This window comes from Heteronotia binoei, chromosome 20, assembly GCF_032191835.1.
Source record: "Heteronotia binoei isolate CCM8104 ecotype False Entrance Well chromosome 20, APGP_CSIRO_Hbin_v1, whole genome shotgun sequence".
Classification (NCBI taxonomy): domain Eukaryota; kingdom Metazoa; phylum Chordata; class Lepidosauria; order Squamata; family Gekkonidae; genus Heteronotia; species Heteronotia binoei.
The window spans coordinates 10,463,802-10,491,400 of NC_083242.1; the positions used below are offsets into that span (position 1 = coordinate 10,463,802).

A 27,599-nucleotide genomic window follows, 5' to 3' on the forward strand; every position below is an offset into this window, starting at 1 on the left:
CCCCCAGATAACACAACAACGGGCATTCGATAGTTTTAGACAGGGCTTTTTTGTAGCAGGAGTTCCTTTGCATATTAGACCACGCCCCCCTGATGTAGCCAATCCTCCAAGAGCTTATAGGGCTCTTAGTACAGGGCCTACTGTAAGCTCCAGAAGGATTGGCTATATCAGGAACTCATTTGCATATTAGGCCACACACTTCTGATGTAACCATTCTTCCTGGAGCTTGCAGTAGGCCCTGTACTAAGAGCCCTGTAAGCTCTTGGAGGATTGGCTCCATCAGGGGGCGTGGCCTAATATGCAAAGGAGTTCCTGCTACAAAAAAACCCCTTAGTTTCAGATAACCCACAAAAGGCCCGTGGAAACAGAGGGAGTTGCAGTTTCTTGCCAAGACGAAACTGGCATTGACCAAAGAGTCAGCATTTGGGGACCCCGCTCCTAGATTTCCCAGGTTCCCCTTGGAAGCAATCGGGGTTCGAATGCATTTCCAAGAATGCCACTGTCTAAGAGAGAGGTTCTAGCTGAGTGGCTAGAACCGGTTCAGGGAACCTTTCCCAACCCAGGTCATCAGATCCCGTCGGGCAAGGCCCCACACCTGTGTTTGGAGTATAAACAGTAAACACAGCCATGTTTGTTCTGTACACAGGAGTGCCCTCAGGTTTATGGGGCGTGCGCTCTGGAGACAGGCATGCACCCCACAGCAGGCAATTATCCTCAAGGGCAAGGAGTCCAGCCAAGAGAATTTGGGAGCCGCTGCAGCTTAGGAATGTGCCGTCCCAAAGGCAAAACGTGTTCCTTACGAGCTGAACGGAGAGGGAGAGTAAAGAAAAGACAGAACGGGCAATTGTTAAAGTAAGTCTCCGAAATAAGAACAAAGGGCCAAAGAGCTTGGCGGGACCGTAGGGTCCGGCAGGCACAAGCTCCGGCTGTCGAGTCAAAATGAGAAAATCAAGTTGTTGTCCCTCTTTGCAACGAGAAAAGTTTGCAAAGGGTCATCTAGTCCAACCCCCTGCATCTAGTCTCCCCCCCACAACACATCAGCTGTTCGTTTTTAAGACTTTTTGTTTGCCCCACACACCAGCACAAATTGGCACACGGCAATCAACTGAAACCAGATCCAGCTCTAGAAACAGATCTCTGCCCAAAACCTTATACTGCTGCATGCTACTCAGAATATCTAAGTATTCAGGACAGATAAGGTAGCAGAAATCTCGACTTTTGAGTTTCCCACCCCTTTTCCTCAGACTCCTGCTTGGTTAACAGGCATCCCTCTCTCCTTAGCTATCCCTGTTCCTTTTTTTAAAAAAAGCACAATGAATAGTTCTCCTGAGCATGCGAAGAGAGCATTTCTCGCCTCTCAGCAACTACACATTTAGAATCAAGGAGTAGGATTTCCAGGGCAAGTCTACTGAAGGCACTGCCAACTTTCTTTTTTAAAAAAAACCAGCCCTTTTCATGGCAGCAATCCAGAAATTTAGCCCCCCACCGTGAGCCCCGTGGCACAGAGTGGTAAAACTGCAGTACTGCAGTCTAAGCTCTCTGCTCACGACCTGAGTTCAATCCCGGCTCCAGGATAACTCAGCCTTCCATCCTTCCAAGGTGGGTAAAACGAGTACCCAGCTTGCTGGGGGAAAGCGTAGATGACTGGGGAAGGCAATGGCAAACCACCCTGTAAAAACGTCTGCTGTGAAAACATTGTGAAAGCAACATCACCCCAGAGTCAGAAACGACTGGTGCTTGCACAGGGGACTACCGTGACCTTTACCCATGAGCACACACACAAAAAGGTTTTGAAACGTAAATCTTGCCCAGTCGAACCTTCATGTAGCACTTGAACTGACAGTACCATCCTAAGCAGGTCTACTCAGAATCCTAATCAGGTCTATTCAATGGGGCTTACTCCCAGGAAAGTGGTTTTTAAGGCTGCACTGTTACCTGCACTCGTTTCAAAAGGGCTGGAGCATCAACTAAAAGAATGACAAAATCGTTACGCTGGCATGCACTTTAATAGACCACGGTTCGCTTTGTCCGATGCACACCATGGGATTCGCTCGGCAGGCATTTTTATGTATGAGACTATTTTTTAGAAAAAGCAAAAGTAAAGGGTCATGAAATGCCAGAAGTGCAGGGCGAGACGCAAGCGTGTCGAACACAGACGTAAACCGAGAAAGAACAAAAGCCCATTCACAACAGCAGTCGTCTCTCTAGTTGGGTTAAGCCAGTTAACCGATTTTAACTAAGACGGTTAACACGTCAAGCGAATCCCAAAGGCATGCTCGGAGGTGCACAGGGGAGAAAAGAGATTTCAGCAAACCTATGGAAAGATTCTCTACCTCTACAGGTTTCATGCTGGAGTCTCTGAAATTTTTTGTTATTTCCCCACTCATAACACATCTGTCAGGACTTTTTTGGCACGCGTTGGAGGAAGTGGGTCCCAGTGTTCCCTCTAAGCTGAGTTAGCGTGAGCTAGCTCACAGTTTTTTTTAGCCTCCGGCTCACACATTTTTATCTTCGCTCAGGAAAGATGGCCCCAGAGAAAACTAATTTATGCAACAGCTCGCTGTTTTAATGCCAGTAGCTCAAAAAAGGTAGAGTTTTTGCTCACAAGCCTCCATAGCTTAATGGGAGTATTGGTCCCAATCCACACAAGCTTGCATTCTGCTAAAAACTTGTTTGAAAGCTGCCGTTATTTTAACGGGACCAGCTTCCTTTCGCAGCTAAAACAAAGCAGGGGGAAACCAGACCACCCGCTCTCCCTCACCCGGTGCAAAAGAGCTCTCGCTTTCTCCACCGTTGGCACGCCGAGATAGGAAGCACTGCCTTGCACGGTCCCTGTTAAGACAAATCCTTCGCCTCAGCAGGAATTCGGTGGGTTTGGATTCACAGCCAACTGTATACTCTCCTCCCCGCCCCCGCCCCCCTCAACTTTCTGGCATTATATCCGTCCCTTTTGTGCCGGCACACACGCCATTCTTATCCCTTAAAAGCAACCAAATTAGCCTCAGGAGAAAGGGGGGGGGGGAAGGAAGGCCCTAAAAGACTAGAGAATCCAGAAGTGAGACCAGGACTCCAAAGTGGGGGGAGGGGGGTAGAACAAAGGCCCTCATTACCATAGAGATAAAAGGAGGAAATGGGAGGTGGCGGGGGGGGGGAGCTTTAGAGCTTTTTCCAGCACCTCTTAGTCTCTAAGCTTAGAGACACAGGAAACTGGCGGGGTGGGGTAGGGGGAGAACAGTTTTGTGCACGATCCAATAATAGAGCACTGCAAACCGCCCCGGTGCCCGTTCTTGCAAGGGGGGGAGGTTTACAACAGCCCGGATTGATTGGACAAACCTTCCCAATTATTCTCATTTCCTGGCCATTCTATGGCTGTCATCGGCCCCGGCCAGGAGACGCAATTGAGGCCGCTTTGCGGACTACAGGCTGCTTGCTTGAATGGGCATGAGAAATTCCAACGGCTCAGGGTTGCCAACTCTGGGTTGGGGAGTTCCTGGAGGTCTGGGGTTGGAGCCTGGGGAGGCCAGGGGTGGCCAAAGTGCAGCTCGGGAGTCGCAGGTGGCTCTTTCACACATACCGTGTGGCTCCCAAAGCCCCCACCGCCCCATTGGCCGGGTTGGAGAAGGCATTTCTTTCTTTAACTCACTCCTCTCCAAGCCAAGCCAGATGGCAGCTTGGACAATGCCATTGAAAGTTAAAGCTGCTTTCTTCCCACCGCCACCTCCCCTAAATTTATTTATTTTCCTTCCTGTTGTGTGGCTCTAAAACAGGGGTGGCCAAACTGCAGCTTGGGAGCCATATGTGGCTCTTTCACACATATTGTGTGGCTCTCAGAAGCCTCCACTGCCCCATCGGCCAGCTTGGAGAAGGCATTTAAAGTCTCTTTAAATCACTTTGCCAAGCCAGCCGGAGGCTTGGAGAATGCATCTAAAGTTAAAAGTTGTTTTCTTTCTACTCTCTCTCCTTCCTCCCACCCCCATCTGATGTTCATGTCTTGTGGCTCTCAAACATCTGACATTCTATGTGGCTCTTAGGTTAAGCAAGTTTGGCCACCACTGCTCTCAAACATCTGACGATCATGTCTTGCGGCTCTCAGACATCTGATGTTCACGTCTTGCAGCTCACAAACATCTGACATTTATTCTATGTGGTTCTTATGCTAAGCAAGTTTGGCCACCCCTGGTCTAAGGAGAGGAGAGGCCTTAGTTTGGTAGAAAGCCATAGAAAGCACCCTCCAAAAGAACTGTTTTCTCCAGGGTTGCTGATCTCTGGGGAGGAGTCATCGTCCTGGGGGATCTTCGGGGCTCACCTGGAGGGTGGTAACCCTCCTCTCTGTATTCCCTGCTCACTCAGTAGGATGGCTTTTTCTTCCAAGTCTCTCTATTGCTTGGCCTACTAACTCCAGAGGCCCCTTCTTGGAGCCTCATTTCTCCTGCTTCTGCCCAGCTGTTCCTGCTACCAAAAAGCCCCCTGCATAACGCCTTCCACCTACACAAATTCAGGAGGGCAGCTGTGTTGGTCTGAAGCAGCGGAACAAAGCTTAAGAGTCCAGTGGCACCTTTAAGACCAACGAAGTTTCACTCAGGGTATATTCAGGTGCATGCACACTGCTTACTGTATCTGAAAAAGAAGTGTGGATGTACATAAGAACATAAGAGAAGCCATGTTGGATCAGGCCAACGGCCCATCAAGTCCAACACTCTGTGTCACACAGTGGCAAAAATTTTTATATACACACATACACTGTGGCTAATAGCTTATACTGGAGAAGTCAATGAAAGCTTATACTGGAGAGTCAATTTGGTGTAGTGGTTAAGTGTGTGGACTCTTATCTGGGAGAACCGGGTTTGATTCGCCACTCCTCCACTTGCACCTGCTGGAATGGCTTGGGTCAGTAAGCCATTTTATGTCTTATTTGGAACAACAGATCGAAATAGTAGATTGCAATGTGACGAGCAGCAGAATGTATTGGAATGTATTTCTCCATTCTGGGGCCGGGGGAGAGAACTACACAGTCAATTGTAGCACTTCAAAGAAGATGATGCTGTAAAGTCACCTGCATGCCTGAGAGGAGATGAATGGAGGGCAACAGCCAGTTTGGTGTAGTGATTAAGTGTGTGGACTCTTATCTGGGAGAGCCGGGTTCGATTCCTTGCTCCTCCACTTGCAGCTGCTGGAATGGCCTTGGGTCCGCCATAGCTCTGGCAGAGGTTGTCCTTGAAAGGGCAGCTGCTGTGAGAGCCCTCTCCAGCCCCACCCACTTCACAGGGTGTCTGTTGTGGGGGAGGAAGGTAAAGGAGATTGTGAGCCACTCTGAGACTCTTCAGATATAAATCCAATATCTTCTATCTTCAATATCTTCTATACCTTGAATAAAGATATTGGATTTATATCCCGCCCTATGCTCTGAATGTCAGAGCGGCTCACAATCTCCTTTACCTCCCCCCCACACCACAACAGACACCCTGTGAGGTAGGTGGGGCTGAGAGAGCTCTGGCAGAAGCTGCCCTTTCAAGGACAACTCCTATGAGAGCTATGACTGACCCAAGGCCGTTCCAGCAGCTGCAAGTGGGAGGAGTGGGGAATCAAACCCGGTTCTCCAGAGTCCACACACTTAACCGCTACTACACCAAACTGGCTCTCTAAAGCTTGGTGGGTCTTAAAGGTGCCCCCGGACTCGAGATTTCCCTTGCGCCTCCATATGCACGTCTCTGTTTGCAGCTTTGAGCATTAAAAAAAAAGTCTGCCAAAGGGCTTTATCCTTCTGTGCCTCTGATAAAAGTCTGCCCAGACTCCGGAACTGCTGGAAGAAGCCAGTGGGATGTAGTGGTTAAGAGCAGCGTTCCTTCTAAGCTGAGTTACTGTGAGCTAGCTCACAGTTTTTTAGCCTCCGGCTCACACACTTTTTTCTTAGCTCAGGAAAAATGACCCCAGAACAAACAATTTCTACAGTAGCTCACCACTTTAATGCCAGCAGCTCATAAAGCAGGATTGTTGCTCGCAAGATTCCACAGGAGTATTAGTTAAGATCGGGGTGGCCAAACTGTGGCTCAGGAGCCACATGTGGCTCTTTCATCCATATTGTGTGGCTCTCAAAGCCCCACTACCCTTGTTGGCCACTTTCTAGAAGGCATTCGCTGCTGGCTTTGAGAGTGCATTTAAAGTTAATTCTTTCCACCTCTCCCTCCTTCCCATCCCTTTCCTTCCTCGTGGCTCTCAAACATCTGATCTTCCTGTCTTACGGCTCTCAAACATTTGTCGTTTATTCTATGTGGCTCTCACGTTAAGCAAGTTTGGCCACCCCTGGTTAAGACTGTCGGATCCAGGTTCAAATCCTGATTCGGGCCACATAAGCTCAATGGGTAACGTTGAACCAATCAGACTCTCTCAGCCTAACCTGCCTCACAGATTTGCTGTGTGGGATAAACCAGAGGAAAGGAGAATGATTTTGGGTCCCACTGGGGAGAGAGGAACTAAATTAGTTTCTCCAAGCTGGGGAGAAACTAACTAAACCAATGAATACAAATAAGAATGGTTCATCTTTAGGATTCCCCTTCCTGATTACTAGGGTTGCCAATCCCCAGGTGGGAGAAGGGGATCCACCGGTTTGGAGGCCCTCCCCCCACTTCAGGGTCATCAAAAAGCAGGGGAAGGAAATGTCTGCTGGGCACTCCATTATTCCCTATGGAGATAAATTTCCATAGAGTATCCTGGAGAATTAATCTGTGGGTATCTGGGGCTCTGGAGGGGCTGTGTTTTGAGGAAGAGGCACCAAACTTTCTGCAGAGCATCCAGTGCCTCTCCCCAAAATACCCTCCAAGTTTCAAAAGGATTGGACCAGGGGGGTCCAGTTCTCTGAGCCCCCAAAGAAGGTGCCCCTATCCTTCATTGTTTTCGATGGAAGGAGGGCATTTCCCTTTCAATGTGAGGGCCAGAACTCCCTTTGGAGTTCAATGATGCTTGTCACAATCTTGCTTCTGGCTCCACCCCCAAAGTCCCCAGATATTTCTTGGAGTTGGCAACCCTACTGGTTACTGCACCAATCACACATTTGAGAATCTTTCGTTTTTGTAATTTCACCATTTTAGCCGTCAAGTCCCATTTCTGAGATACCGCTTAGCTGTTCATAGGAACTTCAGGCTTGACGCAAAGTGTGCAGGCGCAGAGAAAGAGAACGCAGTTCTCTGCCACATTGCAAAACGATCCCATTTTTATGCTCACCAGACCAGCGAGCAGAACGCAGCGCTGTGGTTTCGGAAGCCGTGTTCAGAGCAGTGCAGGCTGGCCTGCCACAGGAAGGAAACGTGTTTTTGGTTTCAGAACGGAGAACTGCTTGTGTCAGAACACTGCTGGGACAAAAGGCAACCTTCAAGAAAGTGTTCTTTAGCAGGCTCTTAAACACAAGGGGGAATTTTTTTTTTTTTCCCCCGCTTGGCTCGCACTCGAGATCCATTTTCTGGGCAGGTTTCCCGTGCGCAACTTAAGTCTCTCCCTTTCTGTCGGGGCTGTGTGTGCGAGAGACAGAGAAAAACAAAAAAATGTGCTCTTAAGCTTGTATGAACCTGCGGCACGCAGGGGGCCCGTTGGAAATTTCAACCACCCCGCGTCATGTTGGAAAGGACATGTTTTCATTAGCCGCCCACTGTGTTTTCCATACATTTCTTTATTTCATTTCTATCTTGCCTTCCACCCCAACATGGGGCCAGAGCGACTTACATCATTCCTACCTCTTCTGTTTTGTCCTCACAAGAACCCTGTGAGGTAGGCCATACGAAGGTTATTTCACTGGGTTTCCCCTCACCCTTTAAGCAGGGCATATGCGCATTGTTAGCGAGAGGACCATCTGAACTCACACCAGTTAAAATCAGCAAGCCTTTTCCTTGACCGTCCTCATTTCCTTGCAAGAGGGAAAGGGTAAAAGCAGGAGTGGCCGAACTTGCTTAACATAAGAGCCACACAGAATAAATGTCAGATGCTTGACCGTCGCAAGACACAAACATCAGATGTTTGAGAGCCGCAAGGAAAGAAGGCAAATAAGGTAGGGGGAAGGAGGAGGGAGGGAAAGGTGGAAAGAAAGCAACTTTAAATGCATTCTCCAAGCTGTCAGCTGGCTTGGCTTGGCAAAGTGATTTGAAGAAACAAATTCCTTCGCCGCACAATGTGTGTGAAAGAGCCAATTGTGGCTCCTGAGCTGCTGTTTGGCCACCCCTGGGGTAAAGCAAATCGCACAGGGAAAAGAGACAAGAGATCTTCCTTCGTGCTGTAGATTCCACAAGAGATCCAAAATAATAGGCGGAGCCAATTCAGGGAAGGAAATGCAAACATGTAAAGCAAAAGGGGAGATTGCCACTGATTTGTGTCTCAACAACCACATAAACATGGCAGAGCAGTTGAAGAGCTGCATAACCTAGTATCTGGCTGAGGCAAGAATTGGGATTATCTCCCCTTGCATCACCAACAATAGACATTCCTAACGCGGCAGCTGTGGGCACCACAACACCCACCAAGAGTTAACAGAAAGTGGGTGGGGCTAGGAAGGGCTTTTGTCCAGCAGGGTTTCTGATTGGCCCTGGGAGGCAGGATTGGCTGCGCAGAGACGCGCGACTGGCCGTGTGGATTTTTAAAAAGTGGCTTTTGCAGCAGTTTCCACCACAGCATGGGGATCTTCCACAGAATGACCGAAGGCATACTCCAGAAGGGATTCTTTAAAACAATGCGTTTTTTAAAAGCATCCTGTTAAACAGAACTTTTGCCAGAACTGAAGAGGTAATGTTAGAGTTCTGCATGACCTCACTTCCTGATATTTTGTGGTTGGCTCCGCCTCTAGCAGCAGCCATTTTGTCAGAATTCCAAAGGTGTCTGCACAGTCTCAAAAAGGCTGAGGAGTCCCCTGGCCTACAGGGAAGGGGGTGACAATTAGCACAGGCAGGGTGGTTATTTTGTAGCAGGAACTCGGTTGCCTATTAGGCCACACACCCCTGATATAGCCAATCCTCTTGGAGCTTAAAGGAGGCCCTGTAAGAAGAGCCCTGTAAACTCTTGGGAGGATTGGCTACACCAGGGAGGTGTGGCCTAATATGCAAAGGAGTTCATGTTACAAAAAAAGCCCTGAACACGGGGAAAGCATAACAGATTATCGGAAGCGCTTTGCTGGTGCAACTATCGAGTGTTGGGCCACAACCTCAGAGACCCGAGTTCAAGTCCCTGCCCTGTCAAAGGAAGCTCACTTGGGCGCAGGGGTGGAATTCTAGCAGGAGCTCCTTTGCATATTAGGCCGCACCCCCCTGATGTAGCCAATCCTCGAAGAGCTTGCAAGCAGTGTTCCCTCTAAGCTGAGTTAGTGCGAGCTAGCTCACAGATTTTTAGCCTCCAGCTCACACATTTTTGTCTTAGCTCAGGAAAAATGACCCCAGAACACAATAATTTATGCTGTCGCTCACAACTTTAACGCCAGTAGCTCACAAAGCAGAATTTATACTCACAAGACTCTGCAGCTTAGAAGGAACATTTCTTGCAAGACTCTTTTTTGTAAGCTCTTGGAGGAATGGCTACATCAGGGGGGTGCGGCCTAATATGCAAAGGAGCTCCTGCTAGAATTCCACCCTTGTTTGGGCGAGAAGCGGTTTGCCATTGCCTGTCTCTGTGGACCAACCCTGGACTTCCTGGGTGATTTCCCTTCCAGGTTTTCACCCGGGCCAACCCGCTTATCTTCCAGGCCAGCTTCTTTGGGCTCCCACTGGAGAGAAACATGGAATCTAAACACCTTTTTAAAAAATCACCCTGCACCACTACTGTCGGCAGGAAACACAACATGCCAATATTTCCATAAAATAAGAGAAGCCAGGGGAACTGATCGTTAAGAATGCAGATGCAAATTCGGCCTGAATGGAGCACTTGAGCAGAGGAGAGGGGGCCACGCCCACGGAATTTCCCACCATGCTTCAGGGCATGGAAAAGTCACAACACTGTGGCAGAAACTGTGCCAAATGGGGGGGGGGGGCAAAAGAAAAGAACAGAACAGAGAAGCAAGAAAGGGGAAGGCGCCGGTAGAAAACAGCACCTTTGGTTTGCCAACGGGGACCATCTGCCTTTTTCCGCTTACGACCAACAGCGGCCATTTCCCCCTTTGCAAAACCAGAGTAGCCGTCAGCAGAAATGACAATTCTGGGATGCCCCCAGGCTGCAGTGACCATAAGCGTCTGCAGCCCAAGGGGATGTTCACCAAGTGGCCTGTAGACAGCACAGTCAGTTCGCACGTACAGCAATGTTCGCAAACACAGTGTGACTTTGTGGAAAGCCTGGCAAACGGACCAACATCGCTCCAACCCCCCTGCCTTATTCCACGCCCCCCCCCAGTCAAGTATGCCAATCTTGCGCCTTGGCCAAACTTGCTTAATGTAAGAAACACATAGAATAAACACTACATGTGTGAGAGCCACAAGACAGATGTTTGAGAGCTACAAGACAGGGGAGGGAGGGAGGAAGGAAGAGCTAGACAATCTAGGGCAGGGGGCCAAATCAGGCACCTGGGCAACTGGCTGTTTGCTTCCTTCTCCCTCTCTGCTTCCTTCTGCATAACAGCTTGTGTTGCAAGGCTTGCTCAATCACACAGGAGCTACAGAGCAAAACCTCTATTTTCTCTATTGGCTAAGGCTCCTTTACCAGGCTCTCTCAATCGCACAGCAGAGCTACTGAGCCAAGCTTCTCTTCCTTCTATTGGCTGGGGTTCTTCTCCTTCCTGGTCCCCTGAAGAAGGAAGGAAAGACCCAGAGCTTCCTTTGCCCAGTTCCCTGGATCCCATCAGAGAAATACAAAGAAAGCACCTTTTAAAGTCAATGAGTATTTGTCTGTGTCCTTTATAAAGTTTATATCTCTGCTACCTAATCTTAAATAGATACACATACAGCCCAGACCAACAAAGTCTCATTAATGTCAGATCCGGCCCTCATAACGAATGAGTTTGACACCCCTGGTCCAGGGTGCCAGACAGTCTAGGGCCAGCCCTGCCTGTGACCACCTTTCGATTACTGATGTGGGTGGTGAGCGCAGCCACAAAACGGCTCCTGCAGCTCGCCATCAGGGACACAGCAAAGAACCCTGAGCTGTGGTGGCAGCTACTGCCGAAGCAACAAATCTGTACTGCCAATCAAAATCTCCGGCAGCCAATCAGAAGCACTGCTGGGCAAAAGCCCCTCCTGACCCCACCCACTTTCTGAAAACACTCGGTGAAAAGTGCTGCTGGGGACAGTGGCACCCCCAAGTGTCCTTCTTGGGGACTGTTGGTCTAACGCCTAGGCAGTATTGGAGATAGAGTGGGCAAACGGCATGGAAAGGTGGGGAGACACTCCCCGCCCCTCCTTGCCTGCCTCCCCCGGTTCTTTCAGCTCTGACCCGCCGAGATCTTCCCAACTAAACGTGCTCGTGTCCCTCAAGCGTGGCAGGAGGTGTTACTCCAGGGCCTGTCAGGCGGGCCTCTCTCCAAGAAGAGAGAGAGTTCTGAGAGTCCCCACCCCCCACTGTCCACATCTCTAGGCAACCCGACCTGGATATTGCTGGTTTCAGCTCCCCCCCCCCTCCTGGCCACCCGTTCCCACGGCAAAGAAGAACCGCACAACTGACTGCAAAGTCTTTTCTCAGCCCTGGGAGAAAAAGGGGCTTTGTTCGCTTGCCCGCGGAGGCAGCGTGAGAGCCGGAGCCCGGGGCTCTGAGAAGCCGAAAGGACAAACGAGATGGAACAAAAAAAGAGAAAAACCCTCCGGAGAAGAAAGGCTCGAAGCCATGAGAAAGAAGGGACCACCGTTCTCAGGGCTTGCGGTAGGTGTTGGGACTCTAGCCACCTCCGGCTCCCCGGTGGACGATGCCCGGACGCAAAATCGGAACGTCCTGCAGAACCAGAAGTACCAAAGATTAGGAAAGAACTCCAGTCAGTGGCAGAGGTCCCAGAATGACCTACGGCGCATTGGTACCAAAACATTCATTCCAGCATCCAACAGAAGCAGCTGAGTCCTTCGCCAGGCCTGCCTGAAAACACTCATCGGATCTTTTAACACTTAAATTGGCCTCATTTTTAAGGAGTGATTGGGCCCGTTTAATTGGGGGGGGGGGCGCAGAGGTGGCCAAACTGTGGCTCAGGAGCCACAGTTAGCTCTTTCACATATATTGTGTGGCTCTTGAAATCCCCACAGCCCTGTTGACTGGCTTGGAGAATACATTTAAAGTTGCTTTCTTTTCACCTCTCTCTCCCTCATCTATTTTCCTTCCTTCCGGCTCTCCCCCAATGACCGGACAGAAAGATGATTCTAACAAGGCTTGTTGGGGAAAAAACTGTACGTTTGACCTTACTGAACTGAGGCCTGCACAGCGACATAACGTGCAAGAAAAAACAGCTGCCTTTTGAAATGGGGGAATTCCCCAGTTGTTTCAAGGCCGCCCATCCCTTCCAGGGCCCAAGAGCTGGGCCAAATTCCTCCGTGGTGCCATGACCTAGATAGCCCAGGCAAGCCCAATCGCATTAGCTAAGCAGGGCTGACCCTACCAAGTACTTGGATGGGAGATGTCCAAGGAATACCAGGCCTGGGATGCAGAGGCAGGCAATACAAAGCCACCTGTCTGAATGCCCAAGCCTCACTAGGGGTCGTCAGATGTCAACCAGGACTTCTCCCTGTCTTGTAGCTCTCAAACATCTGATGTGCATTCTACGTGGCTCTTCCATCAAGCAAGTTTGGCCACCCTTGGTCTGGATTAAACATAGGGGGCCTTTGGTCCGTACCGAAAGAATAGTACATCTCCAGTCCTCGCAACACAGCATTCCCTTCAAATAAACCCTGTCACCACAAAGAGACCCAATGCTTTTTACAGTACGCGTGAAACACCCTTGGTTTCCCGGCTGACCTACGACAGGGGAAGTCAATGGTACCACATTTCTGCAAAGGGCCAGAGATCCAGGAAAGAAGGCAGGCGAGGGGGTGGAATTCTCTAAGTCAGCCGAGTGATCTACAGATTTCCAACTGGCCAAGAAGCACTACCTTGCAGGGTGACTTCCTGGTTGTGGTCAGGACTCCCCGACATGATGCCCTTGGGTGCCACAGCACCCACCACGAGCTAATTTAAAGGTGAGTGGGGCACCTAGAGTCAGGATGATCACTGGACATCAGAACCAAGAATATGAGATGTCTCCCCCCCCCCGCCAGTTCAAATCACAAGACAAACCACAGGGACCCAGACGAGCTGAGGTGGCCAAACTGTGGCTCGGGAGCCACCCGTGGCTCTTTCACATAGCTTGTGCGGCTCTCAAAGCCCCCACAGCCCTGTCTGGCTGGCTTGGAGAATGCATCTAAAATTAAAGTTGCTTTCTTTCCACCTCTCCCTTCCTCATTGATTTTCCTTCCTTCCGTCCATCCATCTGCCATTATTCTATGTGGCTCTTACATTAAGCTGGTTTGGCCCCTTTGGTGTCTAGAACAGTGCTCTCAGCCTCTGTTTCCCTAACAGCATACCAACCCGGCATGCCAACCCATCCTCGTAAGTGAGAGATCCCTCAATTGTCTTTCCATCTTTCAGGAAAGACTGGACATCTAGCAACGATTGGGAGGGGACAAAATAATAGGCCCTGGTGGTTCAGACGCTTCCCCCCCCCCCCCAATAAGCCTGAGAAATTCTCTCCCTCGCCTCCTCTCTTTCTTTATGCTAAACAGCCCAGCCTTCAGTCTCTCCTTTGCCTCTTGACAAGTCCAGTCTACCGACACAAATCACATTTCACGCTCCTCATCCCCCCAAGCTTCTTGAGAAAGTAAAAGAGGACAAGTGGGGGGGGGGAGGAGTGGGAGGAATAAACAGGCATGGGGTTTGGAGGGGGGGATCATTAATTCCGTCTGCTGAGAACGCGGGGAGAGTGAGTTACAGAGTTAAGTGGATTCTGGCCATGCGCAAGGATTTCTCTGCAGGATTCCTTTCTCGGGGCATTAGGCCAACATGGCAGAACTTCTCCCCAGTGAAATGATGCACTTCTAACCGTCCACTTCTCACACAAGTGACAAGAAGCCAGATATATATATATATATATATATATATATATATATATATATATATATATATATATATATATATATATATATATATATATATATATTTAAAAAAAAGCAGGGGTTGCCAAACTATGGCTCGGGAGCCACGTGGATGTCTTTCACACGAATTGTGTGGCTTTCAAAGCCCCCCCACCCTCATCAGCAGGTTGGAGAAAGCATTTCTCTCTTTAAACCTGCTCCAAGCCAAGGCAGCCTGGAGAATGCATTTAAAGCTAAAGCTGCTTTCTTTCCACCTCTCCCCTACCCATCTATTTTCCTTCCTTCCTGTCTTGTGGCCCTCAAACATCTGTCGGCTGGCTTGGAGAATGTGTCTAAAGTTAAAGTTGCTTTCTTTCCGCCTCTCCCCTCCCTCATCTATTTTCCTCCCTTCCATCTGACGTTTATTCTATGTGGCTTTTCCGTTAAGCGAGTTTGGCTACCCCTGCTCTGAAGTCTAAATAAACCAGTTTGAAGACCTGCGCACTGTGACGGATTCCTTGAGATCGGCAGCTTCCCAAAGGTACAGAAAAAGCCTTTAGCTGTCCATTCTCTGCGGGAATGACATCCCCCCCCCCGCCCCTCATCTTGCCACTCCTGAGCAACTTCACAAACTGGTTTGGAAAGATGCGGCCCAGATATGAAGAGCTCTAACCGGCACGGCCGTTCTTCACTTCTGGCAGAACGGCAGCGCACTGGCAGCCGCCAAAGTCAAATTGGCAGGCAGCTCTCCAGAAACGGGGGCATGGATTGCGTAACAGATCTTCCCTCTGCCAAGCGTGCGCCAGCTTCAGAGCAAAACCAGAGCACTTCGGCAGGCAGGGAGGGAAGGAAGTGGCGACCTAAGAATCTGGGGGGGGGAGGGGGGGAGTTCTGTGCTTGGCATCAAATCAACAGAGGACAACATCCATTTTCAAAAGAGCTCACTTTCTCCACTGAAGTCTAATTTTGCAATGGGAACAAAGTTCTGCAACACAAGATTTCCTTTACAAATACATTTTGGAGCACCTTTGGGGAGGGGGGACAAGTCCTAATCCATGCCATCACCAACCCCCCTCTCCCCAATTCATTCAATGATCAGTTCAGAGTTCAGGTTTTCAAGAGCAGAGCTGGCTTGGAAACGAAGGAATCTCAGTGCTGCCCGTCCAATTCCAACTTTCCAAGATGCAACGTCTCTTTTCTTGAGGTCCATCCTGGCCTGCAATGGCGTGGGGGGCAGGGGCACAGACCGAAGATCCATGACTCCCCTCCAACAAACCCCTCCCCAAAGCATCCAGATCTGCTTAACCTAAGAGCCACACAGAATAAACATCAGATATTTGAGAGCCTCAATATATGAACATCAGATATTTGAGAGCTGAGAGACCCAGGGAGGAAGGGAGGCAAAGGCAGAAAGAAAGCAACTTTAAATGCATTTTTCCAAGCAGCTAGCTTGGGTGTTTGAGAGCCACACAGAATAAACATCAGATATTTGAGAGGTGCAAGCTGGAGGGCGGGTGGAAGGCAAATCTATGGGAGGGAGAGGCGGAAAGAAAGCAACTTTAAATGCATTTCCCAGGCAGTCAGCCGGGATGCTGGAGGCTTTGCGAGGAGCACCATACGTGCTCAAGAGCCAGTTTGGCCCCTCGTGGGCTAGAGCAAAACAGCCAGAGCGCCACGGGTTGCGTCGGAGGAGCGCGGCTCACTTTCCCTCCCTGGAGGCGAAGGGAGGCGGCGGCCTCCATCAAGGCAGCGGGGCCTGCCGGCGCTCGCCCGCCTCCGTCCTGCCCGCTCCTCTGGCACGGGCGGGCATCGTGCGCCACACGCCCCTTCGCCCCAGGCGCCCCGGACGGTTGCTGCTCGCGAGGGGCGGGGCGGCCTTCAGCCCGCTCGTTTGCAAGGGCCCAGCTCCGTGCAACGTTCAGAAGCGAGCCGTCAGCTCCCCGAGCATGTGCAGAGCGCCTTTCTGCCAGCCCCCAGTCCGGTTACTTCGCTGGCCGCTGATTTAAGGGCCAAACGACGCGCCCTCCTTTTTTAAAAAAAGGGGTGCTCCAGACCATGCGCAGAGTGCCTTTCTTCCTCCACCGTCACGCCCCCTAGCAGCGGCTGCCGGAGAGGCGAGCAAAAAGCACCCCAGCTCATGTGCAGAGTGTCCCTCCCCGTATTTTTCAGTTGCAATCCCGCCGCCGGAAACTCCTTGCAAAGCCCGCCCTCTTCTTTTTACACAAAGGTGCTCTCCGGCCCATGCACAGAGCGCCTTTCTTCCCCACGAGAGGGGAGGGGATTAGACCGCTTGCCGCCGATGGCACTTTCCCCCCCCCCCGGTTGCAAGCGCCTCCGCGTCACGCTGCCCGCCCTCTGCCCATGTGCAGAGCGCTTTCCTTCCCCGCAGCGCCCAGGCGAGTCCACCCCGCGGCTCACCATCTCTTTGTTGCGGGAGATCCAGGTGTCGAGCAAGAGCTCCAGGCGGGCCTTGTGGAACTTCTTGGTGGTCTTGACGGCGAGGAAGACGTCCTGGGGCCGGATCTCCTCCACCCGCCGCCGGGGGGCCCCTTCCTCGGCGCCTCCCCCCGGCCGCGCTTCCCGCTTGCTCCGGCTCAAGTGGCTGAAGTAGGCGCCGAAGCCCCGCGCCTCGCCCCCCCGCTCGCCGGCGCCCGCCACGCTCAGCACCTGCCGCTTCTGCTGGTCGGCCACCAGCATCAGCAGGCAGGTCAGCATGGAGCCCACCAGCGAGAGCAGCAGCTTCTTCCCGCAGCTTTTCAACATCGCCGGCCCTTCAGACGTGCGGCGGACGCGAGTCGAGCAAACCCGGGTCGCGGGAGGCACGTGGGGACGCGGCCGCTCGCTCCAAGCGCCGCCCTGCCTCGCTTGCCCGCCCTGTAGCCTGCCGCACGCCGCTCTTCCCTCCGCTCGCCTCCGCACCGCTTTTAAAACTGCGCTCTCCACGCCCCCGCCAGGGCTCCAGCCAGGCTGGCTTGGGGAGGGGGCGTGGTTTGCGCAAGCCACGCCCTCTGGGGGGCGGTCCCCGGCGCGGCGGGGGCGGAGCCTCCGGGCACAATCCGGCGGCGGGTCGCCCACGTGGCTCAGCTGGGAAGGAGGGGAGGGGACGGGCTGGAAACAGAAGGGCGGGAGAGCTTCCCCGCCTCCCCTTTTGGCGCCTGGCATCCGCAGCTGCCCAGATGCGCGGGAGGGGGGGAGGGTGGCACGTGTGGACGCCCCCCTCGGCCTTGAGCCTTAGAAGTTGGCGGCTTCGCCTATTGAACTGGAAATGTCATTGTTCTGCTGCAAACCCGCACTGTAACCCCCCTCCCGGAGTTGTAGGGTTGCCAGCTTCCAGGTGGCCCCGGGGGATCTCCCGGAACGATGACTGAGCGCCTGCTGGCAGAAATCGGTTCCGCTGGAATTAGGGTCGCCAGCGGTGTTCCCTCTAAGCTGAGCTGGCGTGAGCGAGCTCACAGATTTTCAGCCTCCACCTCACACGTTTTTGTCCTCGCTCAGGAAGGAGGACCCCAGAGCACAGTAATTTGTGCAGTCGCTCACAGCTTTCATGCCAGGAGCTCACAAAGTCCAATTTTTGCTCGCCAGACTCTGCAGTGTAGAGGGAACGTTGGTTGCCGGGCCTGTGTTGCAAAATACCTGGAGACTTTGGGGGTGGAGCCAGGAGAGGGCGGAGTTTGGGGAGGGGAGGGGCCTCAGCAGGGTCCTAGAGCCCACCCTTCCAAGCGGCCATTTCCTCCAGGGGAGCGGATCTCTGCCGGCTGGAGATCAGTTGTCAAAGCGGGAGATCTCCAGGCCCCACCTGGAGGCTGGCAAATCCAAATGGAGGAATTGGCCGCTGTGGAGAGAGGACTCTGGCATTATACCAGGCCAAACCCCACCCTCCCCATGTGTCTGCAAAATCTCCCAAGAATTTCCCAAGCTGAAGCGGCCAACCCTAATGGGTGGAAGGCTGAGAAATCTTCAGGCCCCACCTGGAGATTGAGAACCTGGAGCAGGGGTGGCCAAACTGTGGCTCGGGAGCTGCATGTGATTCTTTCACACATACGGTGTGGCTCTCAAAGCCCCCACTGCCCTATTGGCTGGCTTGGAGAAGGCATGTGACTTTTTAAATCACTTTGCAAAGCTGGAGAATGCATATAAAGTTGCTTTCTTTCCAGCTCTCCCTCCTTCCCTTCCGTCTTGCGGCTCTCAAACATCTGACGTTTATTCTATGTGGCTCTTGTGCTAAGCAAGTTTGTCCACTCCTGACCTGGAGGAGCCCACCTGGAGGTTGGCAAGGTTGCTAGGCTGGGGAGAGCTGGATGGCTTTGCCCTTGGCTGACTGGGTTCCAGAGAGCATTTGGCAGAGGGCAAATGGTTCAGTGAAAAAAAAAATTCTCTGTTGTTCACTAGGGTTGGTTTGTTTTTCCAAGTCTGTGCCTCTTCTAGTAAGTATCTTGTGCATTTTAAAACTGTGTTTGTGAACATTTTAAATGTGACTTCTTTGAATCTTGTTAATTGCGCTGTTGTGTTTTAAGCATTTGTGTCCTTGTTGTTGCATTGTTAATAATAATAATAATAAGTTTTTATTTATACCCCGCCCTCCCCGCCGAGGCAGGCTCAGGGTGGCTAGACTAAGGTAGGATTGAACTGTTTTAAATAAATACATTTGATCTGTTTCCTTTGGTTTAACCCCACCTTTCTCCCCCACTTTAACCCAACCTCCCCTTTGCTCTGATCTCCTCGCCTCCATTTTATCATTACAACAACCCTGTGAGGTAGGTTGGAGAAAAAGTTTGTGACTGGCCCAAGGTTACCCATCAAGCAAAACAAATCAGCCAGTATCATAATGCCCCTGTATAAATCGATGGTGCGGTCTCATTTGGAATACTGTGTGCAATTCTGGTCACCGCACCTCAAAAAGGATATTATAGCATTGGAAAAAGTCCAGAAAAGGGCAACTAGAATGATTAAAGGGTTGGAACACTTTCTCTATGAAGAAAGGTTAAAACACTTGGGGCTCTTTAGCTTGGAGAAACGTCGACTGCGGGGTGACATGATAGAGGTTTACAAAATAATGCATGGGATGGAGAAAGCAGAGAAAGAAGTCATTTTCTCCCTTTCTCACAATACAAGAACTTGTGGGCATTCGATGAAATTGCTGAGCAGTCGGGTTAAAATGGATAAAAGGAAGTCCTTCTTCACCCAAAGGGTAATTAACGTGTGGAATTCACTGCCACAGGAGGTGGTGGCGGCTACAAGCATAGACAGCTTCAAGAGGGGGTTAGATAAAAATATGGAGCAGAGGTCCATCAGTGGCTATTAGCCACAGTGTGTATATATGTGTGTGTGTGCATAAATTTTTTCTTTGCCACTGTGTGACACAGAGAGTTGGACTGGATGGGCCATTGGCCTGATCCAACATGGCTTCTCTTATGTTCTTAAGCTTCCACGGTTCAAGATTTGAACCTAGGTCTCTCAGACTAATCTGACACTTTAACATCTGGCCCAGGGGCCAAAATAGCCCCCCCCCCCGAGCAACTGGCTGTCCTCTGCTTCCTTCTCCCTCTCTTGCTTCCTTCTGCATCACAGTTTGCTTTGCCAGGCTTGCTCAATTGCACAGGAGCTCCAGAGCAAAACCTCTATTTTCTCCATTGACTGAGGCTCCTCCATTGGTGAGTAAAGGGGGAGAGGGAGAGCTTCCTTTGCCAGGTTCTCTCAATCATACAGCAGAGCTATTGAGCCAAGCCTCTCTTCCTTCTATTGGCCGAGGCTCCTCTCCTTCTGGGGAAGGAAGGAAAGAGCCAGAGCTTCCTTTGCCCAGTTCCCTGGACCACAAGGGAGAGATACAAAGAAGCACCTTTAAGACCAACGAGTACTAATGTTTTAAGCATGTTTTAAGTTTTTTTTAAATCTTGAATTGTATTTGTCCGTGTCTTTTAAAAAGTTAATATCTCTGCTGTCTAATCTTAAATAGGTACACAAACAGCCTGGCCCAACATGGCCCAGCCCATCAAGGTCTCATTTATGTCAGATCCGTCCCTCATAAGAAATGAATTCGACACCCCTGCTCTAACTGCTACACCATGCTGCTGCCCAGTCACCTGGAACTCCTTTGAGGAAAATGAGGAGACCAATGTTACTGGCAAGAGCCTCGTGGCGCAGAGTGTTAAAGCTGCAGTCCTGCAGTCCTAAGCTTTGCTCACGACCTAAGTTTGATCCCCGGCAGAAGCTGGGTTTTCAGGTAGCTGGCTCCAGGTTGACTCAGCCTTCCATCCTTCCGAGGTCGGTCAAAGGAGTCCCCAGCTTGCTGTGGGGAAAGTGTAGATGACTGGGGAAGGCAATGGCAAACCACCCTGTAAAAAGTCTGCCGTGAAAACTTTGTGAAAAAACGTCACCCCAGAGTCGGAAACTAGTGGTGCTTGCACAGGGGACTACTTTTACCTTTTTAAAAATGTTACTGGCTGGATGCAAGCCCCCACTTTAACCCAAAGACTGGCATTACAGCTGCTGTTTTTAATTTTGGAGCTCCTTTTTGTTAATAATCACTGGGGTTTATTTTGAGGACTCATTTAGCAGTTTCAGAGCTGGGTGTTGTCCCTACCAGAGAGGATGGCCTTCTTAAGCAAAGCTTACCTATACCCAGCGAACACCTGCTGATGGACTCAACACCTGTTGGCTCCACCCCCCATGTTTTTAAGAACATCAGAGAAGCCATGTTGGATCAGGGCAATGGCCCATCCAGTCCAACACTCTGTGTCACACAGTGGCCAAAACTCTGGCGCCATCAGGAGGTCCACCAGCAGGGCCAGAACTCCAGAAGCCCTCTTACTGTTGCCCCCCAAACACCAAGAAGACAGAACATCACTATCCCAGACATAAGAACATCAGAGAAGCCATCTTGGATCAGGCTAATGACCCATCCACTCCAACACTCTGTGTCACACAGTGGCCAAGAACCTGGTGCCATCAGGAGGTCCACCAAAGGGGCTAGAACTCCAGAAACCCTCCAACTGCTGCACCAAGAATACAGAGCGTCAATGCCTCAGACATAGTGTTCCCTTTATACCTTTACAGGGGTGGCCAACGGTAGCTCTCCAGATGTTTCCCCCCTACAACTCCCATGCTGGCTGGGGCTGATGGGAGTTGTAAGCGAAAAACATCTGGAGAGCTACTGTTGGCCACCCCTGCCTTAGAACAAAGTAAAAGTCAAGTGGCACCTTTAAGACCAACAAAGTTTTATTTAGAATGTAAGCTTACATTCTGAATAAAACTTTGTTGGTCTTAAAGGTACAACTTAACTCCTACTTTGTTCTACTGCTTCAGACCAACACGGCTGCCCGCTTGGATCCCTCTATACCTTGTGGCTAATAGCCACTGAATTCTCCTCCATATGTTTATCTAATCCCCTCTTGAAGCTGTCTGTGCTTGCAGCCACCGCCACTTCCTGCTGTGAATTCCACATGTTAATTACTCTTTGGGTGAAGAAATACTTCCTTTTATCTCTTTTAAGCCTTCTGCGCATTCATTTCGTTTAGTGCGCATGACATCTTGCATTGTGAGAAAGGGAGAAGAGTACTGTTTTCTCTACCTTCTTTGTCCCATGCACAATTTTGTACCTCATGTCACACACGCACGGACTATCCTTGATTCTACAAGCTAAAGAGCCCTAACCTCTTTAACCATTCTTCACAGGGAAGGTGTTCCATTTCCTGGGGTAAAGAGGCATGGAAGAAGAAGAAGAAGCCGCTTCCTCGGGAGGTGGTGGGCTCTCCTTCCTTGGAGGTTTTTAAACAGAGGCTGGATGGCTATCTGACAGCAATGAAGATCCTGTGAATTTAGAGGGAGGCATTTGTGAATTTCCTGCATTGTGCAGGGGGTTGGACTAAATGGCCTTGGAGGTCCCTTCTAACTCCATGATTCTAAGAGGAAGAAGAAGAGGAGGACTGGATTTATACCTCGCCCTTGATTCAGAATCGCTGAGCGGCTCACAATCTCCTTCCCTTCCTCTCTCTCCAGCAGGCACTCTGTGAGGTCGGTGGGGCTGAGAGAGCTCTGAGAGAACTTCTCTTGAGAGAACACCTCTGAGAGAGCTGTGACTGACCCAAGGTCACCCAGATGGCTGCATGTAGAGGAGTGGGGAAGAAAACCAGTTCTCCAGGTTAGAATCCACTGCTCTTAACCACTGCAGCATGCTGGCTCTCAGCAAAGGCATCTGATCTTATCCTCTCTAGATGTTATGCAGTTCGTGTGCTGCATAACCTCTAGGAAAATATGGAGATGACACCCCCTCCATTAAAAAGAAGTCCTGTCCAGAATGGTTGGGGATGAGATCTCAGTGGTAGAACATCAGCTTTGCATCTAGAAGATCCCAGCTTCAATCCCTAGCATTTTTAGCTAAAGGATGTCAAAACAGAGAGAAATTGGGCTTCTGACTCTGGAAAGCAGGACTATCCATAGACCACTGGTCTGACTCAAAATCAGGCAAGTTCGTATGCTGAAAACATCACACCCTCTCTGAGGACCGGAAGTAGCACCCGGTGCCCATCAGTACTGAAGTGAGCCAGAACTAAACGGTACCTAATACTCCTGAAAGATTAGGAGCCACTTCCAGTGATTTTTCTTTCAGAGGAGGTAGGATAACAAGGATATCAGCAGATCTGTGCCTGACAGGGAAGTGATCCAACCGGAAGCGGTCCCACCGAACAGGATCACCCCAGCTGACATTTTTGGCTCTTTCTGAAAACTATTGCACAGTCAGAGCAAGCCGGGAAGGGTTTTCTAGACTTAACTGGTTCCATTAGCTGGCTCGGCAACGGAACTTCCTTTTTACCTCTATTAGCACAGATGGTTTACATCCAGCGTGCATTGGTTGAGTCAGCGTTCTGGAATCTGGAGATCGCTTCGCTTAGCACAATTGCTAATGATGGAGCTGTGTGAGAGCGATTGACTGTCAGTGTGTGTGAGTAAGATCAGATTAGATTATTCCCCTCCACATCCCCTGCTTTACTGCTACTATTTCTCCCAGACTAGTTTCTTCTGTGCAGGGCTTCAGCCTCCCAATTTATGCCAGGTCTTTTCCCCGAGTGCTGAAGGACTGCTAGCCTCTCCCAGGAGGTGCAAGTAGGGTTGCCAGTCTCCAGGTGGGACCTGGAGATCGCCTGCTTTTACGACTGATCTCCAGCTGGCAGAGATCAGCTCCCCTGGAGAAAATGATCAAAACAACTGGAACTGGCATTTCATAAGCAGTTCCTTCCTTACTCTCTCCGCATCCTTAGGAGTTGAACGCTGGGATAAAAAGTGTTTACCCACTGTTGTGTCTATCTGAAGAAGCCATTCCATACAGGCTGTTGAAAGGCTTTGTGGGGATATTTCATGTATTGAATAGTCAGTGTTCTGTAGTTTTTTGTCTTATTCAGTTTGCACTAAAATATACTCAGGGGTGGCCATCGGTAGCTCTCCAGATGTTTCTTTGCCTACAACTCCCATCAGCCCCAGCCAGCATGACCAATGGCTGGGGCTGATGGGAGTTGTAGGCAAAAAACATCTGGAGAGCTACTGTTGGCCACCCCTGTGGTTCACGTGAAAGTTACATTGTTTCCCCTGGAGAAAATGGCTGCTTGGAAGGGCGGACTCTAGGGCATTGGACCAAGCTGAGGCCCAGGGCTTTTTTTGTCGCAGGAACTCCTTTGCATATTAGGCCACACCCCCTGATGTAGCCAATCCTCCTGGAGCTTACAATAGGCCCTGTACGAAGAGCCCTGTAAGCTCTTGGAGGATTGGCTACATCGGGGGGGGGGGGGTGGCCCAATATGCAAAGGAGTTCCTGCTACAAACCCTCCCTGCTGAGGCCCCTCCCCTCCCCAAACCCCAGCCTCTCCCAACTCCACTCCCAAAGTCTCCAATTGCTTTCCAACCCAGACTAGGGCACCAATGTTCCCTCTAAGCTGAGTTAGCGTGAGCTTAGCTCACAGTTTTTTAGCCTCCAGCTCACACATTTTTGTCTTAGTTCAGGAAGAACGGCCCCCCCAGCAAACTAATTTATGCAGCAGCCATATTTTTCACTCTCAACTTTAATGCCAATAGCTCCCCAAGTGAAATTGGTACTCACAAGACTCCACAGCTTAGAGGGAGTATTGCTGGCCCCCCTAGGTGAAATCAAAACTTCTACTACCCGTTTTGGGGTTCCAGACTCCTCCCAGCTCCACCACACCGGCCAAGATTGCCGAGTGCTCACCTGCGTCCGCAAATGAGAATGTGAACAGCTCCCGCCACAGAAGAACAGAGTTGGAGTCCAGCAGCAACTTTAAGACCAACGAAGTTTAATTCTGGGTATGCGTTCATATATTCCCAATAGATTTCAACGTATCTGAAGAAGTGTGCATGCACGGGAAAGCTGATACCTAGAATTAAAGTTTGTTCTGTCGCTTCAGGGGTGGCCAAACTTGCTTAATGTAAGAACCACACAGAATAAACGTTAGATGTTTGAGAACCGCAAGACATGAACGTCAGATGATCGAGAGCCAGAAGGCAGGCAAATAGATGGGGGAGGGAGAGGTGGAAAGAAAGCAACTTTTAACTTTAAATCCATTCTCCAAGCTACTTGGAGAAGTGATTTAAAGAGAGAAATGCCTTCTCCAAGCCAGCCAATGGGACAGTGGGGGCTTTGATAGCCAGACAACATGTGTGAAAGAGGCTGCTTCAGAGGAACACAACAGCCCACTTGAACCTAGATCTCTAAAAGAGCAATGTTCCCCACTGAAATAAAAGGCAATGAATCCCAATTTATTTTTTTAAAGTTGCAGAAGATTGATTTTTTTAAAAAATGTCCATGTACCAAGGTGGTCTCTGATAAGGTAGGAATCTGTTCTTTAAACGGTTCCATGAGCGTTTGCAGAGCAGGGGAGGTTTTATCTGCTGGGGAGGGAAATGAGCTGCTTTAAATGAAAACAGTTTGCAGGCTGAATGTAAACGGAGGATTTGCATGCACCGGCCTGGCAAACAGATGCCTCTCCTTCCACGCAGCATCTGAACATCTGCGTGCCGCTCCTTTGTCATGGGGTGAAAGGCAGGAGAAGGCAACCTAATCATCTGATGATGAATTATTGAAAAGAAAATACACCTAGCCGCAGTGAGACGGGCTAGGCGTGTGCATGGCGACGATGAACACCGTGCTCCTCTCCAGCCGGGCGCGGTTTCATGAAAAAGATCCGCTCTTGGAGGCCGGGGCAGGTGGTGAGGGCGGCCCCGTTGTGCTGAAGGAGGTAAAAATAGAAGGGCAGATTAAAATCATAACATTTTTTTCCCCCCTCTAGTAACTGCTGAGCCAGATGTCTGTGGAAAGCTCGCAGGCAGGCCTTAAAGGCAACACTCTTCCCTTGCTGACTGTTCCCTGCTTGTGAAGAAGAAGAAGATATTGGATTTATATCCTGCCCTCCACTCCGAAGAGTCTCGCAGTGGTTTACAATCTCCTTTCCCTTCCTCCGCCACAACAGACACCCTGTGAGGTAGATGAAGATATTGGATTTATATCCCACCCTCCACTCCAAAGAGTCTCAGAGCGGCTCACAATCTCCTTTCCCTTCCCCCTCCCACAACAGACACCCTGTGAGGTAGATGAAGATATTGGATTTATATCCCGCCCTCCACTCCAAAGTGTCTCAGAGGGGCTCACAATCTCCTTTCCCTTCCCCCTCCCACAACAGACACTCTGTGAGGTAGATGAAGATATTGGATTTATATCCCGCCCTCCACTCGGAAGAATCTCGCAGTGGTTTACAATCTCCTGTACCTTCCTCCCCCACAACAGACACCCTGTGAGGTAGATGAAGATATTGGATTTATATCCCGCCCTCCACTCCGAAGAGTCTCAGAGCGGCTCACAATCTCCTTTCCCTTCCTCCCTCACAACAGACACCCTGTGAGGTAGATGAAGATATTGGATTTATATCCCGCCCTCCACTCCGAAGAGTCTCAGAGCGGCTCACAATCTCCTTGACCTTCCTCCCCCGCAACAGACACCCTGTGAGGTAGATGAAGATACTGGATTTATATCCCGCCCTCCACTCGGAAGAATCTCAGAGCGGCTCACAATCTCCTTTCCCTTCCTCCCTCACAACAGACACCCTGTGAGGTAGATGAAGATATTGGATTTATATCCCGCCCTCCACTCGGAAGAATCTCGCAGTGGTTTACAATCTCCTTTACCTTCCTCCCCCACAACAGACACCTTGTGAGGTAGATGAAGATATTGGATTTATATCCCGCCCTCCACTCCAAAGAGTCTCAGAGTGGCTCATAATCTCCTTTCCCTTCCTCCCCTGCAACAGACACCCTGTGAGGTAGATGAAGATATTGGATTTATATCTCACCCTCCACTCCGAAGAGTCTCAGAGCGGCTCACAATCTCCTTTCCCTTCCCACCCCCCCACAACAGACACCCTGTGAAGTAGATGATTTATATCCCGCCCTCCACTCCAAAGAGTCTCAGAGCGGCTCGCAATCTCCTTTCCCTTCCCACCCCCCCACAACAGACATCCTGTGAGGTAGATGAAGATATTGGATTTATATCCTGCCCTCCACTCCGAAGAGTCTCAGAGCGGCTCACAATCTCCTTTACCTTCCTCCCCCACAACAGACACCCTGTGAGGTGTGTGGGGCTGAGAGGGCTCTCACAGCAGCTGTCCTTTCAAGGACAACCTCTGCCAGAGCTATGGCTGACCTAAGGGCATTCCAGCAGGTGCAAGTGGAGGAGTGGGGAATCAAACCCGGTTCTCCCAGATAAGAGTCCGCACACTTCACCACTACACCAAACTGGCTCTCTTGTAACGACGTCCACTGCCCCAGGAACTGGAGGCCTCCATTTAATTTAGATTGTAAGCCTCTTGAAGGCAGAGACCTGAGTTTTGGCTATCCAAGCGTTCTGTCCCCTGGCAGCATTTTACTAGCTGGGAAGAGGGGTGCCAAACCTTGTTAAACTTGTGGGAACATCTGGAATTTGGAAAACAGCTGGGAGACACCAAGCCCTAACCTGGTACCCAAGGTTTGTCCCAGACTTGTCAGATTTCAGAAGCTAAGTAAGGTTAGTACTTGGATGGCAGACCCCACCCCACCAAGGAAGTCCAGGGTCGCTACACAGAGGAAGGCAATGGCCAACCGCCTCTGGATGTCTCCAGCCTTGAAATCCCCACTGGGTTGCAATAAGTCAGCTACGACTTGAGGACACTTTCAAGAGAGCCAGTTTGATGTAATGGTTAAGTGCGCGGACTCTTATCTGGGAGAACTGGGGCTTGATTCCCCACTCCTCCACTTGCAGCTGCTGGAATGGCCTTGGGTCAGTCATAACTCTCTCAGAGCTGTTCTGCTCAAAGAGCAGTTTCTGCGAGAGCTTTCTCAGCCCCACCTACCTCACAGGGTGTCTGCTGTGGGGAAAGGAAGGGAAAGGAGATTGTAAGCTGCTCTGAGACTGCCATGGGGGAATTAGACTAATCCCAAAATGGTGGACACAGTGGGCGGGGAAGCGGGGGTGCTGGATCTAAAACTTTGGGAGGCTCCCTGGAACCATGGGAACTTCCAAGCCAAGCC

General features: G+C 50.5%; 1 protein-coding gene across 2 annotated transcripts in view; it reads right to left on the bottom strand.

Annotated features, from left to right (window-relative positions):
- The window catches only part of LFNG (LFNG O-fucosylpeptide 3-beta-N-acetylglucosaminyltransferase), a 139,506-nt gene extending 122,664 nt beyond the window's left edge, over positions 1-16,842 (bottom strand). For both annotated transcript variants that reach the window (XR_009556494.1, XM_060260489.1), the window contains exon 1: positions 16,458-16,842. Coding sequence is in view for 1 of the 2 variants with exons in the window: in XM_060260489.1 (XP_060116472.1) it covers positions 16,458-16,802 (345 nt within the window). In the remaining variant the exon portion in view is untranslated. The remainder of the gene's footprint in view (positions 1-16,457) is intronic.
- Between the last annotated feature and the right edge of the window lie 10,757 nt (positions 16,843-27,599).